The sequence below is a fragment of the Pantherophis guttatus genome, chromosome 3 (genome assembly GCF_059756535.1).
Source record: "Pantherophis guttatus breed Tessera chromosome 3, ASM5975653v1, whole genome shotgun sequence".
NCBI classification, from domain to species: Eukaryota; Metazoa; Chordata; class Lepidosauria; order Squamata; family Colubridae; genus Pantherophis; species Pantherophis guttatus.
Window position 1 is genome coordinate 31,831,596 of NC_142065.1, and position 21,624 is coordinate 31,853,219.

At 37.5% G+C, this 21,624-nt stretch overlaps 1 protein-coding gene across 29 annotated transcripts in view; it reads left to right on the forward strand.

The window, feature by feature from the left end:
• The window catches only part of EPB41L1 (erythrocyte membrane protein band 4.1 like 1), a 202,200-nt gene that overhangs the window by 131,178 nt on the left and 49,398 nt on the right, over positions 1-21,624 (forward strand). For 23 of the 29 annotated variants that reach the window (XM_060689664.2, XM_087889196.1, XM_060689657.2 and 20 more), the window contains 2 exons: positions 3,437-3,639; positions 14,398-14,562. In XM_060689664.2, the coding sequence (XP_060545647.2) occupies positions 3,451-3,639; positions 14,398-14,562 (354 nt within the window). In that variant the 5' untranslated portion in view covers positions 3,437-3,450. The remainder of the gene's footprint in view (positions 1-3,436; positions 3,640-14,397; positions 14,563-21,624) is intronic. The other 6 variants (XM_060689672.2, XM_060689674.2, XM_087889201.1 and 3 more) reach the window with 1 other exon arrangement.

Genomic DNA, 21,624 nt, shown 5'->3' on the forward strand with positions numbered 1-21,624 from the left:
TTGCTATTTGAATTTCTCATTTCAAGAATTGGTGAAAGCTATCTGTGTACCATAAATATCTGAAAGATTACCCATCATAGTAGCTAAAAGAGAATAACATCACCTATTTCAGTGTCTTCTTCAACTAAGTACCTCAGAGATCAATGGTGGAATTCAATTTTTTTTACTACCGGTTCTGTGGGCTTGGCTTGGTGGGCATGGCAGGGGAAGGATACTGCAAAATCTCCATTCCCACCCCACTCTGGGGCCAGCCAGAGGTGGTATTTGCCGGTTCTTCGAACTACTCAAAATTTCCACTATCGGTTCTCCAGAACCTGTCAGAACCTGCTGAATACCACCTCTGTCACAGATGTATTGCATTCCAGTTAGATTGAGAAGTGAAAAACATCTCAGAAGAAGGCATGGACAAATCATTAATGTAATGCTGCTGTGAAAACTTCATAATTCATGGCCTTGAAGTCACCAAAATTGAGCTTTACTTGATGAAAATTCCTTAAGAGTTGACCATGCATCCTATTTGGAAGGCACTTTTCTTTTAAAAAACCTGTAGTTATAAGACTTTGGTTCTCAGAGTTCTAAAACCTGATAGAGATAGTTGTCTTATGGTCTTTTCACGGGAAGTTGCCCTCTGGAGTGCTTGTGGGCAATCCTGAGTCCTCTCCTTGTCTGGAGGGGAATTCCAAGAAGCTGATCCATATGCTGGCTTCTTTTGCCAGTATAGTCATTGACTTCCCTCTGAGCAGAGCTGTTTTTTCTTCATCATTGCTTCCCCAGAAGTCACCTTTATCATATTTATCTTTATATTCTGTTTGAATGAAGATAAAACATTGAAATGACTACATATGTTAAAAAAGAGGAAAAAACTTTAAACTTGTTTTTTTTTACATGAGTGTATAGTCTTGCATATTTGGGAGGAATAAGGAAAATATTCTATTTTGAATTTGAAGCTTGAATTCATTTTTATTCTTCTTTTCCAAGGAGTGTTTGCACATGTAACTTTAAGGCATGATTCAGATAATATGATGGTTTATGTAGGACATTAACATTAGCTCTGTGTGGACTGGAATTTGCTGTGTGGATTAGAACTCGGTCAAGAATGTGGCTGTATATTGTAGAGAAATGAATTTCTTTCAGAGAAGTTTGCCAGTTTTTAACTTTTAATCCAAGCAATTCTGGACTGAGGCTTCTTTAATACATGAAAATTTATCATTTGTTGTGGGGGTGACAACATAATAGAACTGGGGTTAGGGGTGTGGAAATGTAGCTAGTAGCAGCTTCTCAGCTGACCAATAGTCTCTCTTTTTCTCTTCTACTCAGTCTCACTAGACTGGAACATTCTTTGTACTACAAATTCATGTACTTCCAAAATACTGTATGTATTGAGTGACTTCAGTTTTTAAATAGTTTCTCTAAACAGATTAAATTTTATTTTTTAAAACATTTCAGCCAAACTGAAAAATCCAAGCTGGCATAAACTAGCAGTCCCAAACCTTTCCACATTGGCGGTCCAACTCAGCATGAGTGTGTATGTGAGTGGCAAGCACATGTGCGCGCGCATAGCTCCATTGGTGTGAGTGACGGGCTTGCACGCCCTTCACTCATGTGAATGGAGCTTCATGCATAAGCAGAGGGCACTTGTGCATGTGCATGAAGCTCCAGTCATGCAGAAGGAGGGCACTTGTGCTTGTGCAAATGCAGCTTCACACTCGAGTGAAGTCGCTTGCGCTTGTGCACAAGCTCCACTTGTGAGAATGGAAGGTACTTGAGCAAAGGGCACTTGGGCTCACGTGAATGGAGCTTTGTGTGCATGCACTTGCCCATCGCTCATACAGCCAAGTTTCGAACAAGCTGCAGCCCGGTAGTGGGTTGTGGCCTGGGGGTTGGGGACCCTTGGCATAAATAGCAGCTGTCTTTCATCTTTTGCTAGACTGTTACAGGGAGACAGATCAGAAGTTTTATCATGAGCTTCAAAGAAAGATTGCACTAACACTAGCATGGGAGTATCTGCCAGACAAAAGAGACATCTGTAGAAGAAAAACTCTCATCATGCCTTGTTTTTATTGTCAGAAGCCTATTCAAGCTGTGAGATTTGCTGTGTTGTCTGAACTATTAACGTTGGATGGAAATTTTCAGCTGACACCAATCAGCAATATCTAGTTATTTGGAGGAATGTAATTAGTTTGGTGCAAGCTGTAGTGCTTCATTTGTACCCTTATGTGCAGATATATTAGGCATCTTGTTAAGCCAAACAAAAATGTACAGAAGGGACAGATTAGCAGTCAGAGTTCAGCAATCAGTGTTTGTTTTTGCATTCTAATACCCATGTGGAATATATTTTATTTTGTGGATGGAGAGATTAGTGTTGCATGCAACAAAGCTATAGGGGTGGTGCTGGTTTGATACATGGCCTCCATATGATGATGTAGTTCATAAAGCACAGACAGAAAGACCTGGCTTTGTAGAACACAACTATATTTTTGTGTACATTTTTTTTTTTTTGCTCTATCTGAACTGTCTAATGCAGACTGAAGATTACGGGAGTTGTAGTGAAACATTTCTGGAGGGAACCTACTTTGGAAAGTTTGCTTTTTCACATTAAGAGACTATTGGAATTGATAAATATGTGTGGTAGCAAGATTTCAGCGTGTCTGATTTAAGTGTAAGAGAATGCTAAGTTTCCAAAAACATAAGATTTGTACAGGTATGCATGAGATGGAGTGCATGGGGCATTCTGAAATAAACACTACCAGAGGGTTTTTGAAAATGGGCCAAGGACTGCATGACGCACTAGAGTGCAGATTGCTCAACACCTTTTAATGTAGAACATGTAGAACTACATCTTAGCTTTCCCTCCATCACAATTTTGACTATGTTTACTGACCTAGAATTGGGGCTAATACTGTTTTTTGGTAATTATTCTTAGAATAGCCTTGTGAAGTAGGTTGTGTGGGAGTGTGGCTTTCCCAAACTCCCTCACCTAAAATTCTTGTTTTTCAACAATAAGAGCATCCTAGAGCCAAGTAGCCCCTGATTAAGGTATAGTATTTTACAAGAAGGATACATAGAATTCTGTAGTGTTCTAATTTTTATCTTATGTAAAAGAATACTCTTTAGGTAGTTTCAATCACAGCAGAGATTTAGCAATAATAAATGTGGGTATCGGTCTGCAGCCAGAAGGAATGTTTTACTGCAAAAATTCCCACCCCTGTGTGGCATCTCAGCAGAGTGGGTGCTTGAGATTGAAGTATCCAGGTGTTGGATTGATTAATTATGTAAATTTTATTGAGAATACTCTCTCTCTATATTTTTTGTGCAAGATGGCACCAGGAGGCACAGCAGGTGTATCCCCTAGAGGTTGAGAAAAAAACCTTTTAATAGGTATGATGACACATTTAACCCCATCCTCATGTATTTCATCTTCCCTTTGCAAATGCAGAATAATCAATAACAATGATGACAGAGACGGGCCCAGATTCGGAGGTGAAGAATGCTCAAGAAGGAAGTCCCCAGCAGCAGCTGGAGGCAGCAGCAACTGGGCCAAACACAGTGAATGGTAGCTCCACCAACACAGTACACAATCAGGAAGCTGACGATAATGAGAAACCAGGAGCCCACAGTGATCCTAAACATGGGGAGCGGGTGAGTTTACTCTGTTGCCGAAGATACTCTCACAAAGGCTTAGAAGATATTTAATCTTCATTAAAAACAAAACACTGCTTTTGAGCATATGCAGAAGGGGCTCTCATTTATTTGCTGGAGATTAGCAATAACTACAGCTTTCACCTTCTATAACAAAATGTATTCAGTGCAGGCCTGCATTGACCTTCTGTGCTTTCTTACAACTATTTTTATTAGAAACTACAACTGAACACTGAAAGCTGGTTAAACCCAAGGGAAACTAATCCCTTTAACCTGGCTGTATCCACAGACTGAAGGGTTGATTCAGGTGCCTTTACTGTTCATAATATCTAACACTGTCACTTAGCCTTTTTAATAATAACTTCAATAGTTTTAATAACATTCTGTTTTAATATTGCTGTTTTACTGTTTATTCTAAGCTGCCCAGAGTCACATTCTGTGAGATCAGCAGACATATAAATATGATTTATAAAAGAACAAACCAATACTGTAGGCTAGTTGGATATACAGTACCTAGTTCTGTTTATGGTGTCATAAACAGGTAGATAATATGGCAATGTTTCTGTTAAGTACCATTGGATCAATGTTACAAAGAAATCTTGATTTTCTTATGTTTTTATGTTCAAACACTACATTTTTGTCTCTATAGGAGAAGATCTTCATGACGGCCTGTACAGTTTATATGTAGGCTCAAATTGTGGCATTTCTTGCTTTACCTTTTTTTGGGGGTCTGGGTAATTTGTAATTTTTTTTCCAGTAGAACATTCAAAGCATAAAATAGCATAAAAACTAAAATGCAGTTAAAATATACAGTAACAGCAAAACTAAGGAAACAATAACATGCCAGGGAGTTTTAAAATGATGTGAAAGTAAGTAATCATTTTATCTAATTGCTAGGATTTAAGCTTACATAAACATAGCCTATACTGTCCACCTGGGAATAATGTATCTGCAGGTGTCTGTTCCACCTTTGAGCATGATAGCAAAAAGATGTGATCCTGCTGCTGGCTCAGGAATTCTAGAAGTTGTAGTCTACAGGTCATAAAGTTAACTTAGTTGCCCACCCCTGATCTAGGTAAATGTTACCTCTGCATCCCCCCCCCCCCCGTCTGCCCCATGCAGAGTTGATGCAATGCCAGTTTTCTACCTTTATTACCTTTTATAATGTGTTTTATATATCACACAAGCAGTGTATCTCTTGGAACGCTGAGAACTGCATCCTAAGCTCTTAATTGTTAGGCAAACAATTAACACAATATTTTACATATGTATGTGGATGTTAATGAGAAGTCAGGAGCCTATAACGATGTCTCTAGATCAGAATTAGGAGTGGGCTCTGCCTAGAGTAGTGTCAGGGTAGAAAGGAACTGGAAATTGTCAAAAATTATCCCAGGAGCAGTTTTTAGTGTCAAGAGTTCAGCTTGTGATCTTGTTAATTATAATGATAATGGTAAGAGCCGTGGTGGTGCAGTGGTTAAAATGCAGTATTGCAGGCTAATTCTACTGACTGCCAGCAGTTCGATCCTGACTGGCTCAAGGTTAACTCAATCTTGCATTCTTCTGAGGTTGGTAAAGGACCCAGATTGTTGGGGGCAATATGTTGACTCTGTAAACCCCTTTGAGAGGGTTGTAAAGCACTATGAAGTGGTATATAAATCTAAGTGCTGTTGTTATTAATTCCTTTTAGTGTGTGCAGAGTAAAACTTAATTATCTCTCTCATTAATTATCTCTCTCATTGCCAATGTAAAAAAAAAAAAGGTAGGATCTGAAAAGGTGTGTTAGTAGGGGTCCTTGGTGCTGTCTCAGCTTGCTTGTTTTCTTGCAGACATTTCATTACCCAAATTAGGTAACATCATCAGTGCTAGTAAGGAGTGCTGTTTGCTGTCGGTTTATATTCTAGTGGCTTGCCTGTCAGTGTTGGTTGGGGTAGTCTTAGAGATTCTTTGATTGGGCTGTTTGTTGTTGGCTCCTTTGCCGCTTTCTTGATTGGGATATTATTTACTTTATTGTTGGTCTAATGTTAACCTTGGAATTAATCTATGCTGATGTGGGTGCTGATTGTTGATGGAGAGGTGCTTGGTTTTTTTTTTTTTTTGGACTGGGTGATACTCTCTTTTGCAAAGTCTATATATATTGTTAATGTCTACATGTCTATTGCTGGCTGATTTGTCAGAGTTACTGCAAGTTGGTGTTAGTGGATGGATTCTGTCAGTCTTCTGCCTATTTGTCCTACATAGTGGTTGTTGCAGTCCTTACATTTTATGTTGTAGATGACTCCTGTTATTTCTTCTGGGGTTGTTGGGTCTTTCGGTATGCTTAGGATGTTTTGAAGGGCTTTAGTTGGCTTGTGTGCTATGCTGATTCCATATGGTTGTAGTAGTCTGTTGGTGATTTCTGAGTTATTCTTGATGTATGGCAGCATAATTCTTTTTAGAGTTTATGTTGGTTGTGCTGTATTGGGTTGAGTGATGGGAGACTTTTTGATAAAGCTGCATGGATATCCATTTTGTTGGAATATGTTGCATAGATGCTCTATTTCCTTTTTCTACTGTTCCAGGTTGCTGCAGGAACTGTTCCAGGTTGGGCTTGTCTAAATAAAATCCTTACGCAGCTTCTTTTGTGGAAGGTTGTTTGGGAAGTTGTGTCAATTGAATGGGGCAAAAGTTAAACAGTCTTTGCTTTATATAGATGCTGTGTTAGAGGTCAGCTAAGTATGATATGGACTGATTCTGGTCTTTCTGAAAACTTCTTGGTTTGCTAAAATTGTAGCAGTTGGTTTGTTTGGTTGCTAAATTATGCTCAGAATCATGTTGGACTAAGGATACTTTTGTTTATGTCATCTTGGTTCTAAATGTGATTCCATAGATAACTTTCCAAATCAAAGTATAGAATTGAGAATGATAAGCCACAAAGTTCTTAAATGTCCCAGCAATGTCCTTGTTTTGTTCTTTAATTGGTGTTTAAAGAAAACTGAACAAAACAAGGACATTCCTGGGAAATAACACCCATAATTGTGAATTGCTATGTCAAGTTGTCACATCTACAGTATCTCTACTTAGATCCATCAACTATATGCTATTCAAGATCAATCTTTTTGTCCTCTTTGCTATCTTTAATTGATTACTACTCTATTTATCAAAGTGGTAGCCAGACATTTAGCAAATAGCTAAACCATCCGGTTGATGTTGGATTGAAGTTGGCTACATTGATACGCATTAATATCTGGTCCAATTTTGTTAGTCCTATGTTTATTAAAATAATTTCAGAGAACCAGCTTTCTTAAGTGAGTTGAATTTTCTCTTAAAATGGTGCATCTGTAAACAGTAATTGGTTCTTCTACATTAGATTAGTTTCTAAGTATATTGAGAGCCTGGGAATTTTTATTTTCATTACCAAAAGTGAACAGAGTATCCAGTTGTTTTGTGCAAAAATCTGTTTCTGAAATTCTCATGTTTAAACTTAATCAGTATTATTTATTGCATTTATTATGACTGCCTACTCCAATACATTCTGGATGACTTACAAAACATAAACATGTAAAAATGTTATGTGTTTTAAAAACAGAAAATGTGGCAGCCTAGACTTAAAAAAATGATAGAAATAAAAACATGACAGGGGTTGTGTGTGTGTGTGTGTGTGTGTGTATATGTGTGTGTGTGTGTGTGTGTGTGTGTGTGTGTGTGTTTTTCTATAGAAGCACCTGGTCTATCCCAATATGGGAGGGAGCATACTGCTTCCCTTTCGCCTTTCAGCTCCAATCCAGGAGCCCTCAAGCACTCGCATTCATGACAAACCATTTTATACCAAATTTATATTTGCTGATAAAGAAATAAAGGGAGACTAGTATAAATCTATTTCAAGCTCTTTAGCTCTCATCAGCTAGCCGTGCCCTTACTCAGAGTTCGAATCCGAGTAAGGGTATGGCTAGCTGAGGAGGGCTAAATAGGTTGAAATAGATCTATACTAGTCTCCCTTTATTTCTTTATCAGCAAATATAAATTTTATACACACACACACACACACACACGTGTGTGTGTGTGTGTGTATGTGTATGTACATGGTGGGTAGAAACAATTGGAGAAAGGCAGTCTTGAAGATAACAAAGCCCTAATTCATGAAAAGTATGTTACTGTTGTTAAGAAGTTGTGTTAGTAAACCTTACTGATCTGCTGCAAGTGATATAACCAGTGTATTCTAATCTTAGGTCTGTACTTTCTTGCTTGCTTGATTTGCATGGCATCTATTTCTGAAGATCCTGGGTACCTTATGAGTCAGTGTCAAAATTTGCATTAAAAAAAAGTGGCCCCACAAAGTAATGAATACAAAAATTAACTACATTAAAATCCCTAGGGCACCACCCTTGTTGACCCTCTAAATATTATTAACTGGACCTTTGACAGTTGGAATCCAGCTCTACCTGAAGAACCGTAGATGTCCCATCCTTGCTATGGATGAGAGATAAATAATTGCTCTGGCAACAAAAAAACAAGTTTTTAGCTTGTTTTCAGTATAGTCTGTATTCTTTTTATAAAGCAGAAGGTAAATAATCTGGGTACATGGTGAGATTATTGTAGGATGCCATCATAAGGGCATTTATTCCAAAATCTGAGAAAATATACACATTGGTATGTATAGACAAGACAGTATTCTGCCACAATTTATTTTTAGTGGCCAAAGTAGGAATAAGTCCACTAAAGCATATCATTGTCCATGACTCAACGCAAGGCAGTAGCGATTTACAAAGTATTGTATTGTATTTGTTTATTGAATAGCCCGAAGGCCTTTTCAAACAAAACAGAAAAGAAAAAGGGAAAAAGGCAAAACAGTTACAGAAATAACAATCTAAAAATATATGATATATGACATTAAAATTTTACAATATCAGATTTCAATAGCTAAGTTGCCAAGACTAGATAACCCAAATAAGATAGCTCTTCTCTAACTCAGCTCATCTTTCTTACAATCAATGAAATTCTTTTCAATATAACTGGCTCATATTGCTGTCATCCTTTTAAGATAGCGAGTGATAGCCCTTAGCATGGGAGGAGAGTCAGCCTTCAACAGAAATGCTAATTTATGCCTTATATTCCAGTGGGGAAATTTATTTATAATTGGGGACAGATATTGTTTTCTTACTTCCTCATACAGCCTACATTCAAATATTATATGCGCCGTGTCCTCCACGACGTTTACCCCACATATACATGTTCTTTTGTCATATGGGATTTTCCGGTAACGGCCGAATTTAACGTTGGTATCTAAAAGTTCGAATCTAAATTTAACAAATAACTGTCTCTCCACTGATGGCATTTCTAAATGTAAATACTTTTCCAGGGTGAAAGTTGTTTTAACTGCTGTCAGCAGTTTAAGGGAGTGATTAGTTGAAAGAGTTGCCATGTCCATTTGCCCATGTATATCTTTAATCCGTTGTTTAACTTGCTTCAGTGTGTCACACAACGGGAACCCTACGCCATATCGGTTCAATATTTCTGACAGCCGGGTTAGCCAGGAATACCTTTGAGGATTTGAAATCTGCTGTTCCTCTAGGCAGATTTTGGGGAGTCTGCTGGCTTCCATCTGAGTCATTTTTAGCCAGTAGGCTACCGCCCTAGTGATTGTATAGGTGTACAATGAGAAATGTCCCAATTCAGCTCTGACGGCTGCAGCTGAAGTGGAATTGTTTACCCCAATCATCCTCCTTAACAAATTATTTTGAGTTCTCTCCAATATGGGGACCTCTGTAAGACTCCAAATTTCGGCACCATAGAGCATGATCGGAACAAGTTTAGCCTGAAAGACTTTACGAAGAGGTAAAATGGAGGTTGGTTGGATACGTTTACTTAATTTGGATACAAGGCTTGCTCCTGCTCTGACCTTTTGAGAAAGGTATTGATGGTGCGGAGTCCAACCTCCTGCACTGGAAAAAACAATTCCAAGATAAGTATATTGGGTAACTTGCTCAATCTTTGTGTCATTAATCTGCCAATTGTGCTTTTTATTCTTATTGCCAAAGACTAAAACTTTTGATTTAGCTACATTTATAGTCAAGTGGTTTGTAGTACAATAACGTGTGACCTTGGCAAGAAGTCTCCTCATTCCTATTTGGGTTCTAGAAAACAGCACTAAGTCATCGGCGTACATTAATACGTTAATAAATCTAGAGCCTATTTGGGGGCTATGCGTCAGAAGATCTTCCAGCTGCGCTGGGATATCATTTATATAAAGGTTAAAAAGAGTAGGGCCCAGCAGGCAGCCCTGCCTCACTCCTCTAATTGTCGGTATGCTGTTTGTTGAGGCCCCATTTGCTGCATATCTGACTCTAATTGCCGTATTAGTATAGAGAGTCCTGATCAACAAAATAAGTCTGGGGTCCATCCCCATGACTTGTAGTTTCCTCCACAAATGGTTCCTATCTATAGAATCAAAAGCAGCGGTAAGGTCAATAAAGGCGGTATACAGCTTTTTCCCCTGGGTCTTGTATTTATTAATTAAGTGGGAAAGGACAAAACAATTGTCAATGGTAGACCTACCTGATCTAAAACCTCCCTGTTCATTTGCCAGAATTTCCTTATCCAAGCACCAGTCCTCTATTTTATTTAGCAGATGTTTCGTATACAAAATTGGAAAATCTATAGCTAACCTCCACCCTTCAGGGATTATCCCTACTTTATCGATATAAGTAAACAGTGCTACCAGCACCGGTACCCAAAAGTCAATGTTGGACCTAAAGAGTTCAGGAGGCAGCAAGTCCTCTCCAGAGGCCTTCCCGGCCTTTAAGGATTGAATTATATGTTTAACTTCGGTAGAGGTAACTGGTGTCCATTCCGGACATTTCCTTAATTCCTGCTGGAGAATATCCAGTTGCAAGACGTTTGCTGTATTATTACCATCAAATAAAGCAAGATAGTGCTTCTCCCATTTTACTGCTGATATATCAGTGTCCATAAATGGGGAACGTTGTTTTAATATACTGGCTATCTTATGCCAAAAGATCGTAGGGAATTGGGATTTTGCTGCCATTTCTACCTCTTTCCACATCCTAGTATTATAGCTACTTTTCTTGTTTTTCAGGAGGGATTTGTATGCTCTCCTGAGTTGAACCATATTTGAATAATCACCATCCTGTCTGGACCAGTTAACTTTCCTAACTGCGGCTCTTAGATTTGACCTCAAGCTATGGCAATCATCATCAAACCACTTTCTAGAGATCCCATCTACTTTTCTATCATTCTGGATCATTAAGTTCTTAAGAGTAGAAGTTAGCTTTATATAAGCTGGCATTGGGGTGTTGTCTCCGGGCTTAGATTGGGAGATTTCCCTTGTTAGCTACCTGGCTTCGTCTGAGCCCAAATAAGTGGTCACAGATTTGACATCAAGTCTGTGCCAATATAACCTTTTGTAGTTATAAACCCGGGCGTTTACTAAGGTGTCAATTTTCTCTCTTGAATGAGGCCTAACTTCTGAAGAGAATGAAACCAGAGCCGTGATGGGAAAGTGGTCACTTTCCTCTCTAAATATAGCTCTTACATCTGAAAAATGGTGTACTAAACTAGAGGAAGTGCAGATATAATCGATAGAGGTTGATGTTTTGTTGGACGAGAAAGTATAGGGATATATATACCCATCACTCAAGCCACTAAGTACTTGCATATCATTCATAAACAGCAGGGAAATTAACCTCTGGGCATATTTATTGGTCCTCTTGTCCATTGAGGACCAGGTGAACTCATTATAAAAGTATCCAGTTGGTACCAGGCCTCGGTTAGCATAGCTCTTCATTGTGGGGCCTAGTCTTGCATTAGTATCTCCAGCTAATATAATTTTTGCTTGGGGAAATTTACAAAGTAGAGCCAAGCAATAAGATAAGAAAAAGAAAGGATTCAAGAATCCTGAACTTCTGTATGATACAGTATAGTAAAGAAAAAAGGATGATCAGGATATCAATCAAGAGTATCTTCATATAATGTTCAGAGTAAAATATTAATCATGGAAGAGGAATGCCTCTGACCAAGCTGCAAGGACTCTGAGGGAAGGCTAATCAAATAGTGCACTATCCTTGAACTCAGAAATAAAAGAGTTCTTGCAAGATAAAAGTGGAACCAGATAAATTGTTACTTTCATATGTCCCATCCCAAGAAACTTACTGCATATAACTCTGTAACACAGGGGTCCCCAACTCCTTGTCTGTGAACCGGCACAAATCTGTGGCATGCCAGAAACTGGGCAGCACAAACAAGTGAAGCCCCATCCTCAGGATGCAGGCAGCACACAAAACCATGCCCTCTCCAGTCTGTGGAAAAACCTCTCTCCATGGAACCGGTCTTTGGTACTCAAAAAGTTGAGGACCGCTGCGTGACATACCAGAGGCTGAGTATAATAAATAATTACATTTCACTTCTCTTTTTCACCAAACCAGCTTCACTACTGAGTTAAAGATGGCGAACAAGAGTGATACACATTGTTATCCTCTCAAAAGCTTTCATTTGTTACAAAATGTTAGTTATTGCAGAATCCAATCTTGCATTGGAGAAAATGTTCAAATACCTTCTTATTTATTATAATGAGCAACACCTACTAGTCAAGCAGATAACAATTATCCTGGCTTATGCCATTTCTCTCGCCATTGTTGTGACTACAAAGTATTATGCCATTTCCCATCTGAAATGTTTCCATCAGGAAATAAAAATGTCAAGTGTAAGATCAACTTAAGATCTTAAGAGAATTTTTTTAAAATGTACAGTTGTATCTGGAGAGGCTCTTATGCCCACTGATTCAGAACAGCTATTTTATAAGAAGTGCCAAACTAATATTAAGAATGGTGTTTGTATTATTGTACAAGGCAGAGAACATAGCAAGAAGGTAGTAGCAACAATGTGTAAGTATCTCTCACTAGGTAATTCTGTCAAAAAAAAAGAAATATTACAAGGCTAAAACCAATCCTCATTCACTCCCTGGTTTTTCCTCAGGGTTTTCTATATCAGATTTATCTCTATTGTATGAGGAACTGCAATTGCAAAAGGGCCAGCACTGCTCTGGTTGCTGAGTACAGATTGAAGTTGAAAGTATCATCAGTGGGAAGGACCTAACCTTTCTAGCTACAGCGTTATAGATATTTCCTGAAATATAAATGCTTTTCACAGGCCACTATCATATGGTATGCATTTACTGTTTTTTATATTAAAAGCCCATGCAGTGGTTAAATATGATGCTAGTTTGGTGTGCAGAGTATAATAGACTGAAAGCAAAACTTTTTCTTTTCCATAAGTGACATCATAGCACCAGGCTGTCAGCATTTTGCAATGGTCTGGTGCTGAATCTTAACATATTTGCTTTTAGGAATTATTGGATTTTCACTCAAGAGATGATTATGTGATTTTCCCCCCTTTTATTTTCACCTATGGTATCATTCAATATAAAATTGTTGATTGGCAGCCTAGAGCTAAAATTAGTCAAAATTAAAAATGAACACTGAATACATTAGGAGGGGCAAGAATCAACTGTGCTACACAGAGCTGAATGGCATAATCTATACACGTAAAGCAAATCTAATGCAGTTTTGTGTATAAGTGCGTATACCCCTCCCTCGTCACATTCATATAGAAAATGTTTTTCAGTTTTCCAGTCCTGGCATTTCCTGGTAGTCTTCCAGCCAAAGTACTAACCAAGCTCAATCCTGCTTGATAGAAACGTTCTGAGTAAATATACAGGTAGTTCTTGACTTACAACAACAATTGAGACCCAAATTTGTAACTCATTGTTAAATGAGTTTTTCCTCATTTTACAACTTTTTTTGCCACAGTTAAGTGAATCATGTGGTTGCTAAGCGAATCTGGCTTCCCCCATTAACTTTGCTTGTTGGAAGCCAGCTGGGAAGGTTACAAATGATGATCTCATGTTATTAATATATGCCAGTGCCCAAATTTTGATCACATGACCATGGGGATGCTGCAGCAGTCATAAGTGTGAAAACCAGTTCCCTATTTTCAGTGCTGTTATAATTTCAAGCAGTCACTAAATTAATGGTTGCAAATTGAAGGCTGCCTGTACCCCTGACTAAAAAGTTTTCAGTCAATTTTTTGTTTTCCCAGGAGAAAATGGTAGTGTTCTTCATAAAGTATTACGATCTGAATGAAAAATAAGAATGAATGAAATGTAAATACGTCAAAAGTCCTGACCACAAGAGCCAATTACATGCTATAGAAACTCAACACAATGGTGATCTCAAATAAGACTTGTCCTTTGTGTCAGGTCTTCAATCATGTGCTTTTTCCTACCAACTGGTAGGAATCTTCTGACAAATATTTTATATCTTCTGACAAATATTTTATATGTAATGGAGTCATTTTATAACTGAATATAATTCAGTTAATTTAAATGGTGTCAGTTGCTGATAGTTCTACTGTAAAGTTAGAGAACAGAAGAAAGCACATTATACATTTCATTATATGGACAAACCATAAACACGGTGATCCTAGTGTATCTTCAGTGTATTATGAGGAGAATGTGGTCTATCTTCCAAATAATGGCAGTTGGATAGTTAGTGAGAAAGTTTTTCAAATAAAATGTCAACCTAGTTTAGTGAATAGAAGGAATGAGCAAAACCAGAAATGTCGTAAAGGAAGGGTACATAAAAATGCATAGCACTTACACTGTGGTGATGTAGTAGCTGATTCTTGCACTGAACAGGAAATTACACTAGACAGTCATCTTGTTGCCTTACACCACTTATATTCTTTGATTCTTCCTTTATTTTTTAGGCTGTGGACATGGATGAAAAGGACTACAGTGAAGCAGATGGGTTATCTGAGAAGACTACCCCCAGCAAGGCCCAAAAATCTCCTCAGAAAATCACAAAAAAATTCAAGAGTGCTGTCTGCAGAGTGACGCTTCTAGATGCCTCAGAGTATGAGTGTGAAGTGGAGGTGAGCACGGGGACTGTATCACTTGACTTTTTTATTTCCATCCATATGTTTATTTGGTTTGCCCAGTAAAGAGTACATAAAAATGGAGTAGCTCTGCAGAAAGCATACCTGTTAAAATCAAGAGGAGTTTTTTTAAAAAATAGTCCTAGATCAGTCTATTAAAACAGATAATACTTTCAACTTTGCTAAAGACCCATCTGCATCTGCATGCTTAACTCAGTGTATGGATGCACATAGAAAGCAGGTGTGAGTGACTCATACGTTTTTAAGGGTAGGCAGTCTGCTATTTGTATAGTTTGAGAGAATGAAGTGTAGGCAATAAGTGTGTGTGCTTCTATAACTGTTATTTTTAAAGAGATCCCTAAAGAAGAGGAACAGTACTTGCAGCGTTCAGTCAAGAAGATTGAGTATTATTAAGTGAAGAAGATGTTTTAATATTTATAAAAAATTCTAAAGCTTGGTTGGCATGACTAACCCCTCCTTCATTATCTGTAGATAAATCCAATTTTCTACAGAATAAAAGATTGCCAAGTAGTGGTTCATATTTCCATAGATATTAGAACCGTTGTTTCCTGTATGGTGAATGGGCAATATGCATTTCTTAGATGGTGAAGAAAAAAAGGGGCAAATATTTGAAAATTCTTGATATTTACCTTCCGCTGCAGAAAAGACTGTAAGTTGCCCTATATTGGAAAGTTTGTCTTTTCTAACTTCTTTTAAAAATGAATAGTTCACAATCTGTAATTCAGGGAAAGGATATGAGGGAGAACATACATATTTTCTGATTGTCCAGAGGGTCCACAACAGTGGGAAGCAGTTTTATTCCTATTTTTAGGAGTTCCTTCCAATCCTCACTGCAGTTTCCTGAATGGAATGGGATAACTCACCATAGCCAGCTCGCTGCAACCAACTCGTCTTGGCCAACTCGCCGTGGGACAAATATAAAAGTTAAATTAATTACAGTGGAACTGTCTCTAATAATAATAATAATAATAATAATAAAATAAAGAAAGTTAATCCAGAAATAGAAGAGTTACAATAATTTTGATGAAAATGTGATCAGCAATAAAAAAGTAACTGAATGAAATGATTAATACAGCATTGAATTGTCCTGTGGCAAATTGTCCTGCGATGAGTTGGCTGTGGCAAGCAGTCGTTTGCTAAGTTGGCCATGGCAAGTTGGCTGTGTTGAGTTGGCCATGGCGAGTGGTCCAAGACCCTTCCTGAAGGAATGATTACTTGTAGCTATTAATGGCATTAAAACTTATTTGAAGTCACAGAGAAATTTTCCTATTAGGGAAATTACTCCTATATTGAGTTGTGGCTATTATGCTCAAAATGTAAAATGATAATATTTATTAATTTACTTCAGATTTAGCTCTGAAATGCACACAACACATTTTTTTTTACAAGAACATTTTTGTTTAGTTTTTTTCTTCTGTGTTTTGTTTTTATTTCTCATCATTGGCAAGGCTATAAAAAAAGTGAGAAAATTCAGACAGGTCAAGAGAGATGTGATGGTGTCTTTAGAACCAGAAAGAGGTTAGATTCTAATCTGCTGGACATTTTTCCGTTATCAGTTAAAAGAGCAATCTCCTCTCCTGCCAGTTGCTGATATTTCTGGAACCTCACATTATTCTTTTTCAATAAATCTTGATAAAGAAATTCAGGAAAAGTCTTGCTTTTTGTAGATATAAGTTAAGATTATCTGATTCTCTCAGTAATTCTTGAAGAGTAGTATAAAATAAATATGTATAAGAATTGCACAGCTCACACCTGAAGCTTGTCAGCAGCTGGAGACTTTTCTTGTTGCAATTTTTCAGATAAACTTGGATATATGATTTGGAAGGAAGAAGGGAACTTTCACGTTCTCTGTGTGAAAGAAGATGGGTAGATGCTTGAAATTACAGAAATATATCTCTGAGTTTCTTTTTTTCCAGATTGTGGCATTAACTATGTATAAACATTGATATTGCCACTTTTTGTTGCTAAAAAATCCAGAAATGGCTTTCTTCAATTAAGTAGTTTCTAGTGTGCATCAAGTCTAAATAGCAATAGCACTTAGACCCTCTCTAAGTGGTTTACAGAGTTAGCATATTGCCCTCAACAATTTGGGTCTTCATTTTACCCACCTCGGAAGGATGGAAGGGCGAGGCAATCTTGAGCCTGGTGAGATTCGAACTGCCAAATTGCAGGCAGCCTGCAGGCAGCAGAAGTAGCCTGCAGTACTGCACTCTAACCATTGCGGCTCATACAGAATATACTGCCAGAATTTCCCTTCCTTTCAGTGAAATTATTAGATCTTGATAAATGTATTGATTAATGACCTTGTTCAGAAATGCAGCTATTGAGGCATACTGGAAGGATGCCTTTCAGAGACACATGTAGAATACCATAGCACATAGCATAACACTAAGATAGGGCTGTCAAACTCACGGCCCATGGGCCGGATGCATCACATACTGGCCACGCCCACACCTGGTTTAGCAAAGGGGAAAAAGTCACAATACATCATGTGATGCCACCATGACGATGCAAGTTTGACACCCCTGCACTAAGACATAGGAGGCATAGAAGACATAGAAGGAGTAGAGTGAAGGGAAGGTAGAATTGGGACAATGAACCAGAAAAAAGGGTTAGGATAGTTTACTTTGTGAGTTGTACAATACCATTGGAAGGCATGAGCTCAAGCTACCCTATTTTACAGGGTACAGTCCCCTAAGTAAGGGAATCTGTCTGATTTCATTCCTCATGCTACTACAAAAGCTGCTATCTTCTCTGTGTTCCTAAAACCAGGATAATTAATTTTGACATTTGTGCACATTCTTCCATATAATACAGTGCTAACCAGGCATTCTTTTAGGAGTCTTTTTTTGGTGCAAATAGCACCTTTCTTCTTGCTTAATTCAGTGCAGGACATGTGGAAGTGAAGCAGAAATATTGATGTTCCCCATTGAAAGAATGAATACATAAATGATAGAAAAAAACCAAACTTGGTTTGTGGGCATGAGCACCACAATATATATTATACCTGGAACTGTAAGTTAGCCTGTTTTTCTATACTTGTGGAAACCAGTGTCTATGTGGGGGTGGAAGAAACTGCTTAATCTCATAGTGACAGCTGCCATGTAGAACTGTTCCTTGTTGCAATTGACAGTGTGGAAGGTCCACAAACAGAAACCTTCAAGCAGTTGACTAAGCTTTTTCAGTTGATAGGTTTGTAGGAATGAGAAATTGTTTTTATTTCTAGTTCTACTAATGTTAGTTTTAATGAATTCTCATGTAATGTATGAAATCACTGTCTTGCTTCAAAGGACAGCCTGCTTCTTTTTACAAAAGCAGAAGATATAAAATCTCCATTACAATCTGCCTATTAAAGAGTTGGGTTGCCTAAACACGGAAAATTTGAGTTTTTACAGGCATTTTTTTGAGTTTAAGATCTTGACGATATTTGACTTCTGGGAAAACAATTACAGATTGAAGAAGCTTCACTTTTTGTGGAGTCAATGACAGTGACAGAAGGAGGAGCCAGCAAATGGATCAGAGCCTCAAAAGTCCTCCCCGGATAAAGGGGATCAGCCACAAGTCTTCCAATAAAGGTGCTCTCCATGAGAGAATTGTAAAACAATAGTTTCTGGTGGGCTTTATAGCTCTGGGAGCTAGGAAAAGTCAGATTTGGCCAAGCTGTGGTTTGCAAATGGATACTGGGTTTGCCCACTTCCCTTCTTAATCATTTCTAGAATTTGCCTGTTAACTGCCTTTTAGAAATTAAGACCCTCCAGAACAAAAAGTTTCATCAAACTGGGTGATTCTCTTTCAGTTCATAGTTTTAAATGTTTCATACAAGTTTAAGGATTTAACAACTTTTTACTCAGAAATAAACAGCAAAAGGGGGGATTAGAATCTTAATTTTGGAAAGTTTTAAATGGAACAAGGGGCCAGATATTGGAATAAGATTTTGCAACTAATTATAAGAATTATTTTAGTGGACTGTTTAAAAACCTATTAAAAATATATGCCATTTTGAATCTTAACTATAGGAAATTCCCTGGTTGAAAAATATGGATTAGAGAAAAGTATGATAAGAGAGACTTTGAAGGCTGGACACTAGAGGCAGCAAGAAAGAGCTAAAAATTATAATTAGGAGAAGAGAGCTACCAATACAGAACGAAGAAAAGTATTTTAACTTTAGAAGAATTCAAGAATATTTGGCAACAGTGACCTCAGAAAATTCTCTTGCCTGCTACTATAAAGTGGATTTAAAAGAAGAGATAAAAGATACAACTGAGAATCAGGCTGTTCTAGACATGGATTTAAAAATGACAAAATACAAGAATGATATGTAAAAAGATGTTACATAGGACATAGAAATGAAGCCAACTGATTTCTTAATAACTCAAAGGAACATGCAAGTAATAAACGAGAAAAACGACTTGGATAATTTTCATTTCTTGGACATAGGAAAGAGATGTGCTATATTTAAGAAGGAATTCCTGAAAAAAGACAGTGAGAATGAAAATAAATTGGCTTTTGGGACAATATTTTAAGGGAATAAACATCAAGATTTTTAAAAAGCAAAAAGAAGGAATATAAAGTTAGTGTAAGCTGCCCAGAATTTTCTTGCGGTGAGATAGTTGGCAAATAAATGTAATAATAAACAATGTTTATTTAGTTGATCATTCATATACAAACACACACACACACATGTGTTTGTGTTTGTGTAGAAAGAAAGAAAGAAAAGAAAGAAAGAAAGAAAGAAAGAAAGAAAGAAAGAAAGAAAGAAGGAAGGAAGGAAGGAAGGAAGGAAGGAAGGAAGGAAAGAAAAAGCTCTTAATGGGCTTTTCCTGACCAAAATGACCAGGCTTTAAATATTTATTTGTAGATAAGATATGAGATTTTCTGTTAAAATATATGTATTATTATTTCTAGTATATGTTAAAACTTGGGAAAGAGTTTCTAAGATGAGACAAAGAGAAAATGAAAAGAAATTAATTTATGAGTCACTATTTTGAAAGGATTAAAGATTAAGATTTTTAATAAATTTCTTGCTTGTGATAGCTCAGGATTTTTCTTGAATAATGAGGCTTTAAAGATTTGTTTATAAGATAAGGGAAGAAAAAACTTCTTGTTCTATTTTTAGAGAAAGTAATAAGTTACTGTTGTTAAAAGTAAAGAATTGTGAATCTGATTTATTTGATTAAAATAAAAATGTATTATTACTTCTGGTAGCTCTTAACAGACTTTTGCTGATTAAGATTGAATTATGAGGCTTTATAATGTTTTTATTGATAAGAGCCTCCGGAGGGCCTCTGAAGGGCTGGGGAAGGCTGTTTTTGCCCTCCCCAGATGCATAGAGAGGCTCTGGAGCCAGGTGAGAAAGAAAAATGGGTCTACTGGGCCATCGCGTGCCAGGAATGGGGAGGGAGGGGGGTCGCACGCACATGTTTCGGGCGGGGCGCATAGAATTATGGGTGTGGGAACACATGTGGGCAAACCTCCCCTGCCCACCTTCCTGGCATGCAATGGCAAAAAGGTTAGCCATCACTGACCTATACCATTTCGGATAAGTGACTGTCCAGTCTCTTCTTAAAAACATCCAGGGATGGAGCACCCACGATTTCTGAAGGCAAACTGTTCCACTGGTTAATTGTCCTCACTGTTAGGAAGTTTCTCCTTAATTCCAAGTTGCTTCTCTCCTTGATTAGTTTCTAACCATCATTTCTTGTCCTGCCCTCTGGTGCATTGGAAAATAAATTGGCCCCTCAAATACTGAAATACTGTTACCATGTCATGTTAATACTCCTGGGATCAGGTTGCCCATTATATTGGTTCAGTCCCCAAATTGGCTGATCCCTGTATAAGTTCGGATGCTTCTGTCTTATCAACCATCCAGTATCTTCCCCAATGATATGGTATTACCTATCTTGTGCTAAATAAGGACATACAACACAGCCTTTTGACAAGTAAAGATATAGGCATATCCTTGTCTAAATAGGACTTTCAGAGTTCAGTGTTATAAACACCTCCCTATCTTTGTGTGCCATATTCTGTTGATATTTTTTTTTTGTAAGTTATTGGTGTCTGTTGAATATGGATTGGAAGTTGCTTTTGTACAATTTGTACAAATAACTAAATAAAGAACAAAACATTGAAGGACTGGGAGAAAGTTAAAAGGATCAGAGCCTCCCTGTGCCTTTGATCTCTATGCTTCTGCAGTCAGGCTCTTTAGCTGACATCTTGAACAGTGAGATTTCGAGAGACGCTTGACTTACTGCAGAGGAACTGATTGTTGTAGAGATGAAAGTTCCCTTTAAGCAAAAGAAGTGGGTGGAGTGATGGCCTGGAATAGATAGTTAAAAGACTTTCAAAGCCAGAGATGTGAGCCTGAAAAGATGCATAAAATTAATTACCATTTTCTGAAAACTGGTTGTTATTTACCCATTGATGAACACATGCTGAGAGGTCTGGTTAGCTTTGCTGTTTTTACTTTACCAAGATTTACAAAATAAGGTTTTTTTTAAATTAACTCTTTTAATAACAGATTTACCAAATAAGGATGCCTACCAAGATGGATTATTATCCCTGTTAGATTAATTCAATTTATCCTGGTCATCCTCTTCTCTTTCCTTCTATTCCCCCCCCCCAAGCATTATAGATTTCTCAAGAGTACTAAGTCTCTTCCTAATGTCTCCAAAACGTCATTATTTAAATTAGGTCATTTATGCCTTAAGTGAGAAAACTGGATTGATTTGATCTATGATCCATTTATTTGTTTTATTGGCTAGCATCATAGGTAGAAAACTCCAGCATCAAACTTCAACACTGACTTTATTCAAAAGTGTCAATAGTTTATCTATCATAATCTTAACTTTCAATTCCATACAGTGTCACAGTGTCATAGATTGCTGGCACAATCCTGATTTTTGTAGATATAGACATTTGTGGCTTCTAAATATATTTTCCAAGATTTTCATTACTACCTTTGAGGGCTGATTCCTTTAATTTACTTCAGTGCCTTCATTGTCAGTTCTACAGCTGTTTTGTTATACCTTTTGCTATTAA